Here is a 22,356-nt window from a genome sequence, read left to right as displayed (position 1 = left end):
GTGTATAAAGAAACTGGAAATGGATCACTTAAATAAGCATAGGTCAGTGGACGGTTCGGTCGAGCACGATCTCTTCCCTCACCGGCATCACTCTTCCTGCCTCAGTCCATGCTAGCATGACGAGGTTGACACATCTGATTTACGTAACTGAGCTATGATGACGGCAGCTCATTAGGGTATGTCAGACAAGGTGTAGTAGGCAGGGGCATACCTACAGCAGCGCTGAGAGTGGAGGCTGAAAAAAAACCTCGAGACCCACATCACATGCACATTTTAATGGATAAGACACGGGTAGATTCATGTTCCAAGCGCCCGGCTCAGCGCGCAGGAGTCATTTCTATTCAGTCGTAAAACCTGACACAGAACTGTGCCATCCCCTGATAGGAATATCTTTCCACAAGCTCAGCATGTCACTACCCATAATAATTTCGGTTATAAGACGCTGCAGTGAGATATTTGAGTTGTGGTTAAACCACAAGTCTCCAAGGAGAGCCTGGGGACTTCGTACGTACAGACTGGAGAAACCAGGAGTTTCTTCAAGTTCCCGCCGGGCCACCGCGCTGCCTGCGACGACCCGGAAGCGGTTGGGCAGCCGGCCCCAACCGGAAGTCCCGCCTCCATCGCGGCGCGAGAGAGAAACCACTGTCCGAGGAGCCCCGAGGGCTCCTGATCGAGTCCCGGTCCCGAGATGGGGGACCGGGTGAAGAGCGGCCGGGCGCATGAAGAAGGCGGGGCTCTCATGTGGTGAGAGTGCCCCGCAAAGCGCAACCGCCGCCCGAGAGTCACGCCGAGCACCGCCAGAACAGGTGAGTGTGTTGCGGAGGAGGAGGGGTGAGTGGGGGTGGGGTGTGCGCGTGTGTCTGTTGTAGTGTGTCTGTGCGTGCGTGTGTCTGTCTGCGCGTGTGTCTGTTAAAGGGGGGTGCGTGTGCGTGTATGCAGTGTGTGTATGTGCGCGGGAGCCTTTGTGTGAATGCGAATATCAGGCACGCCGACGCGACGTGCGCGCTCACGAGCTGCAATCTCCAGGAGGACAAGCTCGTCACAGTCTGCAGTCCACATTCCCCGGAAAGCGACAACATTAGTTGTCTCCCTAGACAGCAAAGCTTCGCTTTGCTTACGTCTAGGCGAGACCTAAAAAGTGATGGATGGAATGCTTGACTTCATCTCAGTCACTGGTAATTAGTCTGTGCTGCATACTAGTCCATCATTTCTTTTGCCCACCAGAACACAAGTACCCCAAGACCGGTTTTGGCCTATTTGGGCCTCTTAAGATGGGTGCAGCTTGCTTTCAGTGCCACAGAGAACAGGGCCCACAGCTGGGCATATACGTCGCACTTATGGCGTTGCACTGAAGAATACACAGAAGTGAGGGATGGAACACTTGAAATTTCTCAGCTACTGGTAATTTGTCTAGGCCACATTCCAGTCCATCACTTTTTCTTCGACCACCTTGTGGTTTTTGCAGCAAACACTTAAAGTGCGACAAGTATGCCCAGACGGAGAGCCCATGCTCACTGTGCCATACGACCCAAGCTATACCTCACTGACAAGACCTAAATAGGTCGAAACTGATCTGAGGTTGATTGTGTTCCCATATGGAGGGGACCTGGCCTTGAAGGTTAGGCGGGACTCTTCCTATTAGAGCAGAACCAAGATTGTTTGGCCAAAGGTGGGTCTCTGCCTAGAATGGCACAGTGGGCACAAAATGGTCTGAAATGTGGCCTGAGCAACAGTTAGTGGCTGAGATGAATTCAAGCATTCCTTGCATCACCTTGTTATTTTTTCAGCTGATCCATAAAGCACTGCCCAGGGAGTGCAGGTGACAGTAGCTGAAAGTTAAGTTTTGGCATTTTGTGTTCTTGTGTTTGGCGAACAGGTTGATTGCTGGTGTGCCCTACGTAGGATATAATAGTTGAGCACCTACTCATGAGTGTGTGGATATCTCCTGGTCCAGCTGGACCTTAATCACAGCGGTTGCGCCACTCGCGCTCTGCCTCTTTACAGACGCTTCGCTTCCAGCCACCTGATTGCCCTGATTGCTGCCTGTTTGTCCTGATTGAGCGCCTCGTAGTGCACGCAGCGCTTGGTATCGTTAATATTTATTTTATGCCAGCTTGCCTTATTACAGCGTTTGTATCGCGCCTGACATCATTTCAGTGCCTACTTAATTTATGCTCATTGGTCTGCATTGCGGGGAAGGTTAAAAGCGCCTGCACTGTGTTTGAAATATCTTAACATTTGGTGTACCTTATCTCGCACTCCGGCTGTGCCCCAGTTTCGTTTCTGCTACCGGGCTGCCATTTTGTGGAGTGTTTGTTTACATTGTTTGTGCCCGTGTCTCCTCCCAGCTCCCGCCTCCCAGCTGCCCCGCCCACGCTCCGCCCCCTCCACTCTCCATTTATGTCCAATGACCCAACGTGCAGCGTCCACGCGCTGCGGCCGCGCCGAAGGTGTGCCAAAGGTAAGCCCGTCTACGCCCGTCCGCGCCTGGCCCGCGCCCAGCACCTGTATGGTTATGTTATGGAGCTCTTTCGCCCTTTAACTAATTCAGTAATTGTCAGGGCGTCAGAACACCAGGACAGAGTCACGGGAGAGCACATACATGGGACTCCTGTCATGCCAGTCTTTCAGCCTACTGGATGAACCTATCCTTTGATCATCAGGTTTATCCTCAGCATTTGCAGCAAATGGAGACTCGCAGATTTCTGGCGCAACTTCGTAGAGTTATTCTCCCAATGTCGGTCATTGCAGTGCCAAACAGTCTTGTTAGATCTAAAGGACAAACAGTCTATTTTGTTTTGGTCCATCAGCAGACAAAGGTTACAGACCGGATACTGGTCTGACCTGGGAGAACTGAGCGAAGGGAAAAACTTAAATTATGAGTTCTCCATACAACACTCCTTCATCCTCACCCCCGCCCACAAACAACTTCTCGACCTGGCACAGGGTTATCAACCAGTATGGCTCTGAGAAACTACTGCTAAGCCAGTGGCAAAAATGTCTTATAACAAATGCTTAATGTCTAGTGCATTTAGGTTCTCTGTGGTCTGAAGCCAAGATTTTTGTTTTTCAGCATGCAGTAGTCGCAGAGCCAAATAAACGCATCCAAATTCAATGGCGGAAAAAAACTTTTTGAGGGGTTGTCTGTGTCCTGTGGACTGTCTGTTTGAGGACCGGTATCACCAGTCACCTCGAAACCAAGATTACTTAGAATTAAAACTACTTGTAATGTTTGGGCCCCACACTAGATGGCTGGACTGTGCACAGCAAATGATCTACAGCAGCACACACTGCAAACCAAATTACAATACACGCTGTACTAAGGTAGGTGCCTCAACTCGCGACCCAGAATACCCTCATAGGACATTCTACATCAGGCACGCTTTAGATCATAACTAATTTGTTCATTATCTAGAATAAAATCAGAAAACAACGCTGACCAATAACTGAATGAGACACAAAAGAAGCACGCAGATGATATTCATGAGTTAACAGTAAAAGTAATGAACCAATTAGTAACTGTATCAAGCTACACACCAGTCTAAAGAAAACCTCCAAAAAGTGAACTACAGATGTGGTCAAAAACAGTCAGCAGCATCATATGGAAGGAAGGAATTAAAACTACACAATCAGTGTGTCCATTAGGAACTGGCTGCTGGTTGTATATATATATTTGGCAGATGGACTATTGCAAAGGCTACCCATAAACACTGAGCTATAGGTCACCTATAGGAGCAGATAATTACAATTACTTACAGAACATTCTGAGATGCAGAATATGGTGGAGTGGATACCTAAACAAAGATGTGTATTTCACAATTCTCTCACTAAGGTTTTGGGTTTCTGCCTATACACGCAAAAACCTTTGGGTAACAATTGAATGCAAGTAATCAAAATTAATTGATTAATGTCGCATCTTGTACAGAAGAGCTGAAAATAGTACATAATGGAAATATTGAGCTAAAAAATAGAACAAATACAAAAGAATATGCTTTACAGTTATGGATGAGAATGTCCCTTCAGGAATAAATAACAGTTTAAGGAGTATGAAAAATAAAATAACAGAACATCTTACTCAGAATAACAGTAGGAATCTCCTTAGTAAGGAATTCGGTTACCAAAAAATAATTACATAATATTCAGTAATTTGTAAACTCATGGCAGCACTAAAAAACCTTCACAAAGCCGAATCCATAATGTGTGAAAAATAGGATAGAATCCGGATTAAAAATATTTCAACAGTAACACGCCATTACAAACTCAAAGGAAATCACGGGGAGGATTGGTAAAAAGCAAAACAAAATTTCAAAAAGGATGAACGAATCAAAGGGCACTGGGGCCAAGTCCCTGCTTTAAAACTTGCTGAATGCATAAGCAGCAGTTCTAATTCTCACCCTTTGGTGGAGAGATTGCCTGGGCTAGCATATGCGCAGCGAAGGTGAAATGATGTGTTTGGATGTGTGGACGCCGCCATTCATGGTGCGGGCATGCAAAATGAACAGCTACAAAAGAACTTTCTAGTCCTCCTGCTAGTGGTAAGGTACCCTCACGATTGAGAATGATAACGAGCCAGGACATGAAAGTAATTGTAATATACTCCTTGATATCCAATCACCAGCAGGCCTCCTTTTCAGAGAGAGGCTCGGCACTCCATGGGTGATGAGGAGTAGGGTAAGTGTGTGACCCTCAATTGTGAATATTGCGGGACACCTTTTACTGTGCGTGAAATGTTTAAATATCTCTTGAGAACCTGGGTCATTATTGAGTGTATTTGCAAATTTTACATATATTTTTGTAATACTATTGCGAATGAGGGCCCCTTACTATGAGTATGCATTAGAAAAGAGAAACACACTTGTTTTTTTGATTTACTTTTTCAAGAAATAAAATGTCATTTTTCTCATGACGCAATTCCTTTTCACTTGACACATACAGAACAATGCAGTAACATTCGCTGGATTTTTGGAATGTCTCAGTTTTTGTTGGAGGACTGGTATTTTACAGTAATGTGCTTTTTCCAAAATGATAGGTGTTCATTGTTCTTGGAGGTTTCACACATGTTTAGGTTTTGCCAGCACAGCACTTGAAATCTGTTGTATTAAATATATCTGAAAGGGGAATTACTACAGCGCGTTCCCTTCTTATTGGTCCTTGTGACTTTACTTTTCCAGGCTTCTATTGGTTGTAGGCATTCTATTTCCTGTTCTTTCGTGTGTGCTTCTCTTATCAGTTTCCTATAAGAAAAGTACTGTGTTCATCCTCCTTGGTGGAACTTCTTTTAAGAGTCTCCAGCAACGATTGGGAAAACAAAACCTAAGAATGAGCTACACCGTCCTTTAAAGTTACAGTGCTCTAAGAGTGTTGTGGGGTCAGCGAGCTGTTATTATCTCAGTGGAGATCCTCCAACGTGTTTTTTATTCCTTCTTCCTGCTACGGAAGTAGCGAGCACCACCTAGTGCCCCTAAGGCACAAGCTGGGACCCACTTGAGTGCATTCGTCATTGTGTGCACTCCACTGTCCCCCCCCCCCCCACCCCCCCCCCTGGGCACAAGCAGGTATCCACTTCAGCACTTTTATTGTCGTTCAGGTTCAGGCGTACAGCTGGCCCCAAAAATTATTTCCGCAGCCTGTCACATAGCAGACATCTTAGAACCAGGCTACGTTTCTGGTCTGTGTTGTTTAAACACATTATACTGACATTGAGTACATGAGGTGAACAGGGCCGGCATGGGCAGTGTGGGCAGCTGCCCAGGGCCTCACACTCAGCCCACCAGCGTGGGGCCCCGGACCGATCGTGTGCCCTGTTGTTTCCCTGTCTCCTTGCAATTAGGGTCTATGGGAGGTGTCCCCTCCCTGGGCCCATCAGGGATGGTGTCTGTAGGCCTAGGGGAGGGAGACGCTTCCCCTTGTCCCAATTGCAAGTAGACCCATTCAGAGACACTGAGGGAGGGCCATTGTACAGGATTTTAGCGCCCCCACAGTGTTAACTCTCAGCCCACAAGCAATTCTTACACCTATCAGGCTGGAGGTGTGTGAATTGCTTGTGTGCTGAAAGTTAAACTGTGGGGGCGCTAAAATCCTGTACAATGGGCCTCCCGCAGTGTCTCTGAATGGTTTCCTAGCAAGGGGTCACTTAAGTAAATTAGAGGGGCCTCGCGCATTCCCTTTTGGCCCAGGGTCTCGCAAATCATAGAACCGGCCCTGGAGGTGAAAGCATATTATAAACAGCATCACGGCTATATCTCGCTACAAGGGTCCGTGCATCCGTTCAGGCCAGAAAGGAACAAGTGCTCTTGCATTCTCTAATGGAACAAAACTTCCCCCAATCACAATAACTGCTTTATTCTTCCCCTATTATCCTGTTTCCCCAAGCACTTATGAAATGCTAAATGAATAGTAAGCGGACCATAATATGCCCATATTTCCAGCATCACCATTGGATGAAAATGTAGGGGCTGCTATCGAAATCTAGATTAGCATATTAAAAAACGCATTGTGGCTATATCTCGCCACACGGGCCTATACATCCATTCGGACCAGAAAGGAACAAGTGCTGTTGCATCTACCATTGAAACAAAAATTCATCCAATCACAGTAACTGGCTTATTCCACCATCATCCTGTTTCCCCAAGCACTAATGTTATTCCTAATGCATAGTAAGCAGCCCAGTATAGGCCCGTATTCCAGCATTGCCTTTGGAGGATAAAGACACCAAATGAAATCACTTCAACAACACAATTTTTTTATCATTCCTATCCGATATAACACTTTAGTCAAAGTCAAATATTTTCACAATTTCTATTGGTTCATAAGATCCTCCAATGACAAACACGGGTTGCTTCTTCCACCAGCATCCAGTTTGCCTGTGTACTCCAGAAAGGCTTCCTACAAAGCAAGGTGACCAAAATCGGGTCCATATTTCGATCAAAATAAATAAATGGTAAGGCGCCAAATAGCAGAGCTTCTTTCGATGTGAAATTACTCCCAGGCATCTGCCAAATTGTTACAATCAATTACATATAGTCCAAAATATTTTAAAAGACAAATACTTGTATAGTTTTTACTGGATAGCCCAATTCACTGATCACAAACATGGATTGCTTCTGATACAAACATCCGGTTTGTCAGAGCACTCCGGAAATGCTACTACATCTCGAGCAGACCAGAATCTGGTCCGTATTTCAATTATTCCAGATACTGAGATATCCCATGACAGCGCTCCTTCCAATCTAACATTATATGAGGCAGCAGCCAAGTGTTACACTTACATATAGTATGCATCATTGTGCCAAAGCACTGTTGAAACGGCACATTCCTTACACTGCGCAATGATCAATAAAATGTAGAATTATGAATGTATCCAACAATTAGCAGCTACTATGTACATAGTAAATTACTGGAATTACTAATCAGATGGTTCATCCAATATCCTCGGATTATATTGAATCAAGGAAAAGGCACACTAGAAACAGCCAGGTGTGTGAATAGTTATTGACAGTGTGTACAGAACAGCACTTATAAAAATCACACGGTTCTCATTTACGTTAAAAAAAAAATGGAAATGTATAAACATTTAGAACAAGAAAGCGCAATTAGCCGATTAGTGGTTACTCTTTGGATTGACGGCTTTCATTGTATTTACAGCAGCTGGCTGCATGCGTTTGAAGCATGCTTTCAAATATAATCTTGTCCTATTAGCACGCATTTCTACTGTGCTTTTTAGATGTAGATTTTAAAAAATATTTTTGGCTCAGTCGCCTTTGAAATAATCTTTGCGTTTAAAACTTGCATTTTCTGAAATATTGCCGAGCCAGCATGTTGGCTGTATGCTTTTGCTTTAGCTGCAATTCTTTTTTTAATTTAATTTAGACAATTCTATGGTGTACGCACTTTTATGGTCCCCTTTATCTGTGAATAGAAATCATTGTCAAATTTAAAGAAATAGTATTAAAGTGCCAGTTCCCCTAATGATATAATGAATGATGTTGGAACCTGGTGTGATTTGGGTCTATGGCTAAGGATGCTATGCATGACATTGATGCCCTACTTAAGGTGTGTTCGTATAGAGGGATACTATGTCCAGAATAACCAATAAGGATCCTGGAGTGGGTTAATGAAAGTCTTCAATGAGATATATAAAATCCATGCAATCACGTATATAACATTCTATGAAGGGCATACTTGATAAAGAAGTCAATATATTGACCAATTGGCTCGAGGATGGAGCCACGTCCTGAAATAATAAGTCTGCTGGGGGGCTAACAAGATTTATGTGAACTTTAGGAAGAGTATAAATAACTGGCATGCATGGGTTGTGTACATTGAGGTATGAGAACGTATTTTTTGCTGAGAAACTCATGTCTTGAGCTTTGTTTGTATGTCTGAGTATTTCACTTTCTATCTCATTTGTTAGATCTTTAGTAAGTTTTGCATAATGGTCAGTGTTATTCAGTTGGTGTAGGATCTCTAGTTTGTAGGAGTATATATCCTGTAGGACAATGCTTCCAACTTTGTCTGCAGGTTTGACAATAATGGTACTATCCATTTTGAGAGTGTTGGGGGGCTTCACGTTCTTGTAATGAGATGTTATATGGGGTTAACGTCTTTTTTGTTTGTATACCTAAAGGTCTCGGAGTACTAGTTTTTCAAAAGTGAGAATCTCCACAGGCAGGCTGGCTGTGGGTGGACAAAATTTGCCACCTCCCAAAAATGCTTTTAGGTGATTTGTTCTAAAAAAAATCTCAAAAATTCCCTGTCAGGGTCAAAAGAATTGGTGCATTCTGTAGGGACAAATAAACCTTTATTCTGTAAGGTGATTTCGGTACTTAACAGTGTGTGTGATGTTAGGTAAAAGATAGGTATTGTTTCCATACTGTCTACTGTAGAGAGAGGCCCTTTGACAGTATTTCTTACAAGTTCTTCAATCCATTGGGATATTGTTGACCCACCACTGGGATTTGCCTCATCCTCCGCGTGGTGAGTGTTTAAAAGGATTATCTCTAGAGCTTGGAGTGGAACTTGTTCCTTCTCAGGGATCAGAGCCATCTCCCAACTCTTCCAAAGTGTCTGGAAAAGTCAATTTTTTTTGTTGTTTATTGAAACAGCCCAACAGGCAACCAGAGGGGGATGTGCGATTGGTGTAATATTCACCCTATAAGTATGGATAGGTACGTTTGATTTTAGAATTGTGAATATCTTTTCTCACTGTATTTGATTTATTTCTCCTGTTCAATGCAATTAAATTCCGATATGGTCTTCTTAATTTTTTCTAAGACTGCCTTTGCATCTTTAATGACATCTGACTCTGTAATTTGTTGCTCCATATCACCAGTTTTTTCTCATAGTTTCTTACAGTGTTCAATTGCAGTGTTTATTCGAAACACCATCCTGTGTCGGAAACAGGTAGTGCCTATAAAATTAAATCCCTGTCTGTATTTTTTATTTTCAGTAAATACTCCTGACTCATTCCTGAACCGCAGTCTTTTTGGAATAGTGCCTGATTTTAAATATTCAGTTAGCATTTTTATCATCAGTTGTATAGCTGCATATTCCTTCCGACATTTTTCGAGTTGGTCTGGAAGACTGGTGGAGGGTTTCTGGAGTCGTCAGATTTATCTTTAAAGAGTGAGGGTCCCTGTAGGATATTCTCTATATAGTCATCCGAGTATACATGTGTAAACTCTGAGATAGTTAGCAAGGCCGATACGTGGTAAAGAAAAGTGAAAAATGTGAGAACCGCTAGTGTTTGAGGAAAACACAAATAAAGAAGAGTAAGCAAAACCCTTGCACTCATTTGATTGCACAATGCTCATAATATTTCAATAAGGAAGACCCAAGGATGGGGTCTGGGGTAATAATTATAACAGAAAAAACATACTCGTCCCATTAACCAGCATGCTGCCCTCTCAAACTCCCTTTGGAGAACTCATTGCCCCGAAAGTTCTCGATCCTACCAGTCCGAGCTTTCGGCGCATTCCCAGTTTTGGGATGATTCGTGCCCAGTAAAGGAATGTGGCGTTCAACCTTCAGACTCGGACAACACTCCTGCCTTTCACTGCAGGCTGATTGGAGCCCCTTAAGGATACCCAGAATGTTTCCAGCTCCGGTCAGTGCCTCTCATACTGCTGCACACTCTCTCCTTCACCAGTATTACCCATTTCAAGGGTTTTAAGCTGCTTCTCTTTCGGGTTATTTAGGCCATCCCCACCCACCCTGTTCCTGAGACTTGTCACCAGGGACATCCTCATTCAGCAACTGCAATACCTTTCATAGTGTAAGTGCGGTCTAATGAGTGTTGCCTACGCCTTGTACTGGCTCACTTTGCTTTTTCTTAGTCTCACTCGGATCACACTTTCTCAATTATTGTTTCATCTCTCTCTCTCTCTCTCTCTATCTTGTTGTATCCCTCTGAGTCCCGATGATGATCCTGACACCTTTATTGGAATCGAAACGCCGTTGACCGTATAATATTGCACAGAACTTGATGTAACGGGCCGTGCTGTTCATGTATTTGTTGATACACTGCATCTCTTCTAAAGAGAGCATCAAGCGTGCTTATTTTGTACCAATATTCAGTGCGCCACTATGCATCTTGAAATAGTTTCTCATAAACTCCTTTGAATAAATTGTATTCGCCATTTAGTTCTTTGCATCTAAAGTATTGTTACTAGCGACCAGTCTATTTTTGAACAAGGCAGGGTACACCGAAAAAAACCTCTTCAATGTGTCCTGCACATCGCATGCCAGATCAAGGGCAAGTTTCGAATATGTGGCAGAGAAGCCTAGTTGTGTATTGCTATTTGCAGTACTTGTACTGTCAGGAACAGAACACCTATGCTTCTTTAATTTGAAAGAGCGAGTACCAGCACTTGTCAGCAGAGGAACAGTACTTTTAATGGGAGTACCTGCACTTCTCAATAGCAAAGAGGTATTGGGAATACTGAGTATGTGTACCTTAAGTTTCAAGCGCAGATTATTGGTATATGCATGGAGTATAAGTCTGACAGCTCAAGGCCTGTTACCGCTATCTGACGCCAGCCTAATATTCTAATGGTTTAAGGTGTACATTGCAGACTGGAATTCGATTTGGTGCCTCTGTATGTGTGTTAACATCAGAGTATGTGCCATATGTGCTGAAAATAACTGCATGTCTTTAGGGGTTAAAATGATTTTCACATTTCAATGTCTTTGAGGGGATGCAAGATATATTGTGGGGCCTCTGTTCAGAAGAACTTTCATTTTTTTCCCCATTTCCAACTATTTCAAGTCTGCATCTGCATGATGTCACACAATATTGAACAAGCTACAATTTCAGAAACAGCATCACACAAAAACAGTCGAAATCAGTCTTGCCAGTGCCCCAAACGGGTTTAAGATGACAATGAGTAAACGGCGCCAGAGGTAAAGGTAGGTGTGAGAGGGAGAGGGGTTGTGATCGAGAAATGGAAGAGTCTGAGGTCTAATAGAGAAAAGAGAAAGATCTTTGCGGGGACCCTTTGAAGGTGGGGGCCTGGGCTATTGCCCACCTTGCCCATGCCTTAAAATATATATGCACAGAGCAGTATGCTCCTGCTTCTCTTCCAAAATTCAACTACGTCTACGAGAAAACTTGGTTTATGGTCCAACGAGAAAGTGTGCACATAGGGTGGAACTGAGAGATTGATTGGGTTCAGATGTGCAAGCAGGGTCGAAGCATTAATACAGGACCTTCTAGCACTCTCAGGCAAATCTGAAAATATATGGTCTTCTTTTAATGCTCTGTAAGCATGTTATGTAGGTTTTATTCATATTGTAAGTCCACTTTTGCTGTTGTACCTTGTGTTTATTGTTACAAAAGACATGAACTTGAATCACAAAGATTTTTCTCTGAGTTGGTGTGATTAATTCGTGAATTTCCAGGTGCTAAGATACACCTACTCAAGGAAAAGCTCCTACTGGACAAGACCATCGACTTATCCAAGATGCAAATAATCTTTTTACAAAGAGTGTTTGAAACAGTAATTTACTGATCATATTTAAATCAACTGCACATGGTGGAAGATTTTTATAAATAATTATTTTTGCTCCTCTCAAAATACAAGTTCTTGTCTTATTTGTCTTTTTTTCAGAAAATCTAATAAATGACTGAACATATAAAGAAGAAGATAAAGTTGGCATGAATAACACCAGGATATGCATGTCACTCAGAAAGGTTTGCAGTTGGTCATTATTTAACAAGCACTTAGCAAGTATGAGGTTCACACCAAGTCATGACATAATGACATCTTGACCACTTCTTGATGGTGGGAAGCCCTTTAAATCAATACCTGAAGCTTATGCTTAAGTGCTTTGAGAGAGCAGGTCTCATCGAGTTAGTCTCCCACATCAAATTGCAATAAGAATTATCGATAACGTTTACACAAAAAAAACAGAATACATACCAATGTTGGGATGATTTAAAATCTTCATTATTCGTACTTCTCGAAATAACTGAAAAGTAAACAAGGAGCTTTGAGTTAATGTCAAATTTTAACACTCTGCAAAACATATTACAGTTTACATGAGGACTAATCAAAAAATAAAATATGGTAAAATTTGAAAAAACAATAATCGTAAAGCCACATTTTACATAAAAACTGTTTACAATTGTTATCAGCTAGGGCACAGTCACAATAATACCAAAAGGCTCTTAAACCTTCAAATTACTTTGCCAGTCATCATCTTATTTTAAACTTCCGTGAGAATATTTTTTAATAGATTAAATGTTTTTTCATGGAAATAGTCGTAAAGACATAGCTGTATACACAAGAGAGTGCCCAGATACCATTTAGTGGTTGGAAAATGAAATACAGGGAATAAGCTGTCTTCGCAGACATAGGTAATCTTGTACAAAGAAAGGGAACATAATACTAACAAAACATAGGTTTTGTTTAGCTCAAATAACCATTTTTGGGGGAAATCCTAGATATCAGGAAAGACCTAAAAACATGCATGAACTCTACAGATGTCATACACGGATTACCAGTGTACATATTTATATAGATCAACTGTGCAGAATAATCCATAGGAAAACCTCTTCAAGTGGAAATTGAAGTATTGTCAATAATCTGGACTGATAGTGATGTAGGTGAAAAAAGACAATTTTAAGAGGGAACCTATCATTAATGTTATTAGTTATTTTTGTAGTTTTGTATAGGGTTCAAGACGCAAGAATATGCAATGCCATGGACCTCATACTTAAAACTAGAGGTGGGGAATACGCAGACATTTTTATTTTATGAAAGACAGAAGAGGAAGCTTGAAAAACATGGATTTACATTAATGAGTTTTTAAAAATACTTTACTGGCAGAGTAATGAGAAGGATCACTAGAAGTAAGAGAACATATTGATGGATTCACAATTAAAGGCCATGTGGTAGTTTGGCACAGAGCAGTCAGGCTTAATTTTAGAGGCAATGTGTTAAGTATTTGTGCAACAGTTCAAATAGTAAAACAATGAAAACACCACACAAAAAAGACGTCACACCTAGTTAGACAAAAAGAGCTTAATTTATTGGACAAAACAATACCAAAATTACACAAATCCAATAGGTAGAATCGGAGTTATAAATTTTTTAAAGAATACAATGAAATGTAGTGCTTAAAAGCATGAAGCGTCAACTGGGGCTATCTGTTCACGTTAGACTGGGTCAAATCCAATAGTTCAGGCCATTCGTGATGGTGCACGGGTCACAGGTACCAACCTTGTCCCACTGCAAAGTACCCTGTTTGTGTTGTTGACGAAGATCCAATGCGTGGAGCAGAAGAGGTGATGCGTTGTTTACGATCCTACTGATGTAGGCGATGCGTCGGTTCCGAGCAGCAGAAAGTCAGAGATGTGTCGAAAGCATAGTTCCCTTGAACATGCGCGGGTGTGCGCACGCGCACAGGGCTTTCCAACAGTGCGCACAGCCACTTCCAAAGCGCGCAGATCACAAAGAGCCCGTTCCTGAAACCACATACTTATGATGCGGAATGGTGATAAAACTGTTACTTTCTTGGTAAAGTGCTAGGAGCAGTGGCAGCACGTTTAAAAAGACAGACGGAAAAGCAGCTGTTACGGGCAGATAAAATATGCTGCACATTAGAGAGCTCGCAGCTTCTGCTTGCTCTGTTCATGTCAGGTGCTTTTATGTTGGCAGCGACAGTGTGGAGTAGTGGCAGTGCTTACGTCTTTGGAACAGGGGAGCCAAGTTCAAGTCCTGGATTGCATCAAATTTTATTTTTTGTGCATCCCCCCCCAGAAAATCATCTGAAAAGCCTTTAGAATCACCAAAGGCAGCGTTAGCCTCCAAAGAAAAATGTTGCCGAAGTGTGCACTTAATCCCCCATATTTAAAAAAATGAATGTGTCTTTGTGAAAAGCAACTGGTGCTCATGTAAAACACTCTGAGGTTTACGTTATATAAAACTTTTTTTTTAAACTATCAGCAGCAGCATTTGGGGGCACAAAGCAGGAATTCATGTTTTGTACACAACATTTATGTTTTGCAGTTTACATTTCGTCCATAGTATGCACAGTCGCTCCTGTTATGTGACTGGCTGTTTCTCAGTTCATGTTTTTAACTATTTAATTTTAATATTTACTTGCTGTGGTGCATGCTTTTTCAGTATCCTTATGATGAGATAAAGGTAAAGAAACAGCCTTTTCATGCTGTTGTGCTGAGCCGAGTGGCGGCTCCTCTGCCAAGGCAGAAGAGCCTCGCCCCACTGCTGCTGTGCAGCAGTAAAAGAAAGGAAAAATAAAATGATAATAACGTGATGTTATTATCATTTTATTCTTCCCTGCTGCGGCATCATGAGCGCGTGGTGGGGCTGCTTTGCTGACAGAGCAGGGAAGAGTGGTGGGCACACTGAAGTGTGTATGATGCCTTGATCGGCCCTCTTGGGCCGGTCAAACAGTCAGGCGCACTTTAGCATGTTCCCCATGCCCAGGACCCCAGTCCCAGTCTGAGTGCCGAACACAACTCTTTCACACAATCCTGCATTGCAGCATTGTGATTGGTTTAGGGGAGTCAATCACAACACTGTATTGTACAGTTGGCTCAGGGGGAGCGTAGCTGCTTCCTGTTAGGTGGAGGAGAGGCAAAGTGGGAAAAAGAAGCGAAGAGGTAAGTGAATTTTTCTTTTTTTATAAGTATACATCCTTACCACCCCAGATCCATGCAGGCCTCTGCTGCCTGAGCCAAAGCAGATGCCATATTACAAAAAACTGATTACTGAGCACCCCAGGAGTTGGGACACATCGTCAACTTCAAAAAGGCCATGTTATAAAAATGTTTCCACACAGCCACAGTATGCAATGCCCCCTCAAGGTAATGGGAAAAGTCATCCTTGATAGTCGGTTGTTAACGGTCTTAAATTATGAAATTATTCTCTACCTTAGTTAAGGTTTGAGAAAATAACACCACTGGATGTACTACAAGGATGCATCGGTTTCAGCAATGAGGAGCAGGCCTTCATCTGGATCGTTCAAAATAGGGTAGACCATAAACAGTTCCTCGAATTAGTGAAAGGTTCATCTTGTGTCACATGCCATTTGAAGGGTTCCTTTTACCTGGTCCACTTTATCATATGCAACCTTGTTATCTTCTAACATGATGTTTGTTGAATGTTTTGCATTCCAAATATTTTCAAGGCTCAGCTCATACAGGGAGCAACCCTTTCAAATTCATACCATTTACTTATAGTGCTGTTAAAACTTGGAGAGGTAGGGGAATGGATGGGTGCTGATCTTAGAACAGCATGCACTTTTTTTGCCAATTCACTATAAACCCACTACAAAGACCTCATAGATGTGCCAATCTATATATTGGTGGTCAAGACGTGACAACAGAAAGGTGGTGCAGTCTCGAGAAACGGAGTCATGAAAATCAGTGTGGCTGTCAACTTAACTTATATTTTTACTTTTTTCAAACCCTGCAGCAAAGAAATTGGCTAAAAGTACAAATGTGACAGTAAATATGTTCTGGCTAAACTGATTACAAAGGCTGACATTTTAAATATCTTATTGTGTTAAGAAACCTTCTGGAGAGATATTTGGGTGCTCAGACAATCTCAGGGAGCAATAATAACGGTAGGAGAGCTCTAGTGGTTAATACAGTTGCTGGAGATATCTGTGTTTTGATAAGTTACATTTTTGATGCATTATGCAGCGTAGAGGGCTAATGCATCTCCTGTGAAGCACACTATATGACATGCAAATCCCAAATTTAATTGTACATAGGTAAGTGGGTTTTTTGCTTTTTACACATATCCTTTATTACTTGCAGTTCATACATTGTAACCCATATAATATATCACAGTATGCTATGAACCAGCATAAACAAGCAGCTTGCAAACTGAAAGGCATGGGTTTGGAACCTTATTCATAAAGTTATGTCCACAGTGCGAAATCACAAAATTAGTGCCAATGATTTCTGCAAGATCTACATCATGCTTAGTATCGGTCAAAGTTTAACAAAGTAGATCGTGTACAAGTAGGTTAAATAACCAACCAGTCCTGCCCCAGTGGGCTAGTGCCAACTACCATGATCAATAGTATTTTCTCTCGCCCAAGTGGGCAAGATCCAATTAAATCGATACATCACAAGTGTCTTGCATATTCTTTTCAATGGAAACTTCATACACATTGAACATTATCTGGCCACAAAGTCCTATGCATCATTGGCACTTATTTTGTGATTTCGCTCTGTGGACATAACTTTATGAACTGACCACTTGGTCTACATTGTAACCTTTGACATGTTAAAATGGCGACACAAAAACTGTCATTCTGCATCACCTTCAAAGTAGTCCTATGTCTATGTCTATGTCTGTACGTGTAGATTTAAATGGCATTTGTGAGATGAGACCTTTAGCGTGATCAAGGCTTAATCGCCGAAACGCGTTGTTGTTGCCAATAAATCGTTATTTTACCTGCACAAGAAAGGTGTCCGAGCAGTCTGTCTTGCAAACGTAGTTGACTGTGAAAAGCATATATATATATATATATATATATATATATATATATATATATATATATATATATATATATATATATCACGCTCTTGCTTGTACCAACAGGCGGGAGGAACGCGAGCACGGTCACGGGCCTCAAGCTGCAGCCCAGTCCCAATCCGTGATCTAGAAGCTGCCTGCTTGCCACATCCGTTAGCAGCCCCAGACACCACTGCCTGACGCGTTTCGATAAGTCTTCATCAGAGGCTTGGGTGAAGGAGAAAGACACGCATATGCCGGTACTGCAGTTATGAGCTTTATTATTGGCGCGCTGTGGACCAGCTGATTGCGCATTGATTGCTGGTACCTGCAGTCCTGAGGAATATAGTTATCTCCTCTGCATATGCGCGGATAAATGTTCTGCTGGCAATTTCGGCCCCCCAGTGGGCCCCGGCAAACAGGTGGGTTCTGCATTCAGTGTCCGTGAATCCACGAAGAGGGGGGTGCTGGGTGCACTCCCCTGTGGCTGCCTGCTCATAAAGCTCATAACTGCAGTACCGGCATATGCGTGTCTTTCTCCTTCACCCAAGCCTCTGATGAAGACTTATCGAAACGCGTCAGGCAGTGGTGTCTGGGGCTGCTAACGGATGTGGCAAGCAGGCAGCTTCTAGATCACGGATTGGGACTGGGCTGCAGCTTGAGGCCCGTGACCGTGCTCGCGTTCCTCCCGCCTGTTGGTACAAGCAAGAGCGTGATGTTTTAGCGGCCGCCATGCCGCTGGGAGTGAACCACCCCTTGATACCTGGGGGCCACAGGGGAGTGCACCCAGCACCCCCCTCTTCGTGGATTCACGGACACTGAATGCAGAACCCACCTGTTTGCCGGGGCCCACTGGGGGGCCGAAATTGCCAGCAGAACATTTATCCGCGCATATGCAAAGGAGATATCTATATTCCTCAGGACTGCAGGTACCAGCAATCAATGCGCAATCAGCTGATCCACAGCGCGCCAAAAATAAAGCTCATAACTGCAGTACCGGCATATGCGTGTCTTTCTCCTTCACCCAAGCCTCTGATGAAGACTTATTGAAACGCGTCAGGCAGTGGTGTCTGGGGCTGCTAACGGATGTGGCAAGCAGGCAGCTTCTAGATCACGGATTGGGACTGGGCTGCAGCTTGAGGCCCGTGACCGTGCTCGCGTTCCTCCCGCCTGTTGGTACAAGCAAGAGCGTGATGTTTTAGCGGCCGCCATGCCGCTGGGAGTGAACCACCCCTTGATACCTGGGGGCCACAGGGGAGTGCACCCAGCACCCCCCTCTTCGTGGATTCACGGATACTGAATGCAGAACCCACCTGTTTGCCGGGGCCCACTGGGGGGCCGAAATTGCCAGCAGAACATTTATCCGCGCATATGCAGAGGAGATATCTATATTCCTCAGGACTGCAGGTACCAGCAATCAATGCGCAATCAGCTGATCCACAGCGCGCCAATAATAAAGCTCATAACTGCAGTACCGGCATATGCGTGTCTTTCTCCTTCACCCAAGCCTCTGATGAAGACTTATCGAAACGCGTCAGGCAGTGGTGTCTGGGGCTGCTAACGGATGTGGCAAGCAGGCAGCTTCTAGATCACGGATTGGGACTGGGCTGCAGCTTGAGGCCCGTGACCGTGCTCGCGTTCCTCCCGCCTGTTGGTACAAGCAAGAGCGTGATATATATATATATATATATATATATATATATATCCTCTCACCAATCTTTCTCGTGATTTATTGCGGCAAAAAACAACGCGTTTCATCACGTGATCAAGGCTTAATCGCCGAAACGCGTTGTTTTTTTGCCGCAATAAATCACTTTTTGCAGAAGGAAGGTGTCCGAGTATCTTTTGTACGAGAAAGATTGGTGAGAGGACGTTTTGGGACTTCCGGTGTCCCTGCTCGGACCGCCCGACGACAGCGTTCCTATCATACCGGAGATTGATGGGAGAATATATATAGATATATATATATATAGATATACATATATATATATATATATTTGTTTTTGTCTGTCGGGGGTGAGGGGTTTGTAATAAATTATTCAAGAAAACGGATATCGGTGTGCTTGCCGTTCTTTTGACTCAACTAGTCAAATTGTGTTGGAATATATATATATATATATATATATATATATATATATATATATATATATATATATATATACACACACACACACACACCAAACAGAGCAACTGTCAAACAAATTCCAAAGGGGTTTCCGCAAACGCGGATGACCGTACTCTCAAGATGCAGCTGGATTGAAGTTCAGGAAACTTTATTCTGCTTCTTCGTTACGCGTTTCAGCAGAAACTGTCTTGTTCAATCCAGCTGCGTCTTGAGAGTACGGTCATCCGCGGTTGCTTTGGAATATATATATATATATATATATATATATATATATATATATATATACATATATATACATCTTTTGTTAAGGGCAATCATCACTGTTGATATCTGACATATGCAGCCGTTTGAGGACAGCTTTATTTGCTATATAATGTGAGGTTAGAGTTCTCATGGGCCGTTCCATTGCTGTTTTAGCTCTGTATTTTTATTATTGGCTGCATTTGTCTTGTATTTGTGCTCTTTTATGGTTTTCAAGGGAAACCGAATAAAGTTCGATGACAAATCTCAAAGACGATCATGACATCACCAATGGCATTGTTGTGTGCAGCATGCTCTGGGTACACACCATTGCAGAGGCTTGGGTGGGCCCACAAAGAGATGTGTATAAATGAATTACAGCAAATACCAGCGAGCTGAAGAGTTTTGTAAACCAAAGAGCGCCCGGGTCCTCCCAGATTTTATGAGGGCCTTATAAACTTTTAGGAGAAACATTTACTTCAAGTTATTACTTCTTAAGGGAGTTCCGCCAAGGGTGCACTTACTTTTTCACAGGCTTCTGAACGTTGGCTGACTTTTTGTTTAGTAAACGAGGACGAGTGTTATTTGTCACAAGAGCTTAGATATATCTACTGTTAGAACTTGGAACAAATCCACTAAAATGTCTGCCATTTAAAGCTTATCCTTTATTGTTTCTCAAAGGAAGAGATCATTCACAGCTTTGGCACAAAACCGACATAGGCGAGACTCAGTGCATTGGTGAGGATGGCGCAGCAGGGCAAAGATGCTATAATGGGACGAGAGTTTACCCTTGTGTGAGACGCGATTCTGCGTCCTCGAGATAACCCCCTGGTGTCCAACCACCTCTTGGTCGTGGCTGGTCTCTCTACATACAACATGCTTCTCTGAGGGTGAGTTTTTGGAGTTTCTCTGTCGTAAAGCAGAGCACAACTATTGCAGGTCCTCTGTGAGTGCACGTTTTATTAGCATTGTGCAGCCTGCCTGGATTCCATGACGATCTTAGCAGTGGTGACGGCCAGTATTGTACATGTGTGTGTGTGTGTGTGTTTTCAGGGCAGACTAGAGTAGACGCTGACCCAACAGCACTTGCGACAAAGGGGTTCTTTCCGGACAGACAAGCAGCCTGCATAGAGGCTGCTGTACTTCAAATGCTGCATATCCAAGAATGGCAAGTCCATGAGCGCACTGTTTATCATCAGCATAAGAACTCGGCATTTGCAGAAATCCGACCTCAGGAACATTAAAAAATACCGCAGAGATGCTTTAAAGCATGAGAACAGTAGGCAACTGCCTAGGGCCGCCTCTGGTAAAGAGGTCTTTTTTTCTCGCTCTCTATCTCATCATGTTTCTCTACGTAAACCTCAAATCTCACTCCTTCTCTCTGCCTTCCTTTACCTGTGGCTCGGTCCCTCTCTACCATGCGCCATTTTAATGATTTTTAAGGTGCCTGACCAAGACATATTTTAGTCTTTTCATGTGACCCCGTTTTTGAAACCTTAATAAATAATTAAATATTGTTTAACAACATGCAGCTATAAAGCAGCAGAAAATTGGTAATGAAATACAAATTTGTTCGGAACGGGGTCCCAAAATATGCTTTGCCTGGGGCTCCAAAAATCCTTTCGAAGACACTGAAGGTTGATGTGGGTTTTATCGTTTACATAAAATCCTAAATAAATCTTATTTGACTGTCTGAAAACGGTCGCCCATAGGAGGCTGTAAAATTACATGAACATTTACAGGCCGGTATATTTAGCATTCATAAACATTTCCAAGGGTTGTAAAGAGAAGGAATCTCAGTCATGTCAAGCAAGTCTAAAGGAGAATTCTCCACAAGGGAAAATGGCATGCATGTGGAGTTAATGAAGGTTTCCAATGATTCATGTATGTGCAAGTTCAAGCAGCCAAATATCTGCATTGGTAACTTAAGGAAAGGTGTTGGTAATCTTTTCATGAGTATTTCGTTGGGATTATCTATTCATCCAAGAAGTGTAGCAAATGTACTATAAAAGTAGGAGAAACCCCACATAGTTTCCAAACTAGTGTAACCTGGGGTATGCGAACCGGTGGTAGATTTTCTTGTAGAAAGGCGGACATGTGATTCAGCATCAAATTACTATTACGATTTCCGATGAAGGGTAAATTACGTCAGACACTTCATCAATCTGTTCCTAGGAACGTAATTCTATGTACTCAAGAGATGTTTGCAATAAACAATGAACTGAGCTGCTGTTTCAGCAACTCCAATCAATCTCCCACTATGACGTAACCTCCTGAATATGCGGTGCAGAAACGCTTCCGGGATTGGACAGCCCGCCAAAAACCGAGGGGCTCCATTCCAAGCTCGTCAAGGAAGAATCAACAGGAACAGGCTCCGTCTCCTGGAGTGATCGAGGGAGCCGTGCTCTGTTGAAGTATACTTTTAGACTTACAACAATTATCTTCGAGGGAGAGTCCCTAAACGGGTGAATGGAAAGATGAAGATGAATTTCCGGCGAAGACATTAACCTCTTTCTTGTATTCCGCGTTGCTGGTTTTCTAGTAAGTAATTCCACACGCTAACAGGAGCCAAAAGCCATCTCCTCTGCCACATATCGCCAGCTGTTGTGCTCCTCATATTTCACTCATGCACTCCACATTCCAATCCACTGCTTTGCAACCACTCCAAATAACACACATCTCTCAATCAGGCTCTTGGATCAAGTCACAATACCTCTCCATCCTGACCCAGCCACCAACAAGAGGCAACACACCTGCCTCCTTACACAACACACTCACCAAGATTTCACTGTAACGATGGGGGAATAGGGTTCTGATGAACTCAAATACACCTTCCAAAACTTTGGAAAGGGCGGGCAAATAAAAAGCATGTGCTGCAAATCCCTGTCTTGGTTGCAGTTCCAGCAAATGGGGGTAACTGCATGGTTAGCTTGTGTAGGCGAGCTGGGTTCCAGAAGGCTCTGCGAATTAACATGAAATCAGTTTGGGCTAGAACTG

General features: G+C 43.0%; 1 protein-coding gene across 4 annotated transcripts in view; it reads right to left on the bottom strand.

Annotated features, from left to right (window-relative positions):
• Positions 1-22,356, bottom strand: part of MARK1 (microtubule affinity regulating kinase 1) — a 452,814-nt gene that overhangs the window by 154,671 nt on the left and 275,787 nt on the right. For all 4 annotated transcript variants that reach the window (XM_086927926.1, XM_086927925.1, XM_086927927.1 and 1 more), the window contains exon 4: positions 12,420-12,468. In XM_086927926.1, the coding sequence (XP_086784052.1) occupies positions 12,420-12,468 (49 nt within the window). The remainder of the gene's footprint in view (positions 1-12,419; positions 12,469-22,356) is intronic.

This window comes from Lissotriton vulgaris, chromosome 6 (assembly GCF_964263255.1).
Source record: "Lissotriton vulgaris chromosome 6, aLisVul1.2, whole genome shotgun sequence".
Lineage (NCBI taxonomy): Eukaryota > Metazoa > Chordata > Amphibia > Caudata > Salamandridae > Lissotriton > Lissotriton vulgaris.
Note: the sequence above shows the minus strand (reverse complement) of the source record. Positions and strands in the feature narration are given on the sequence as shown.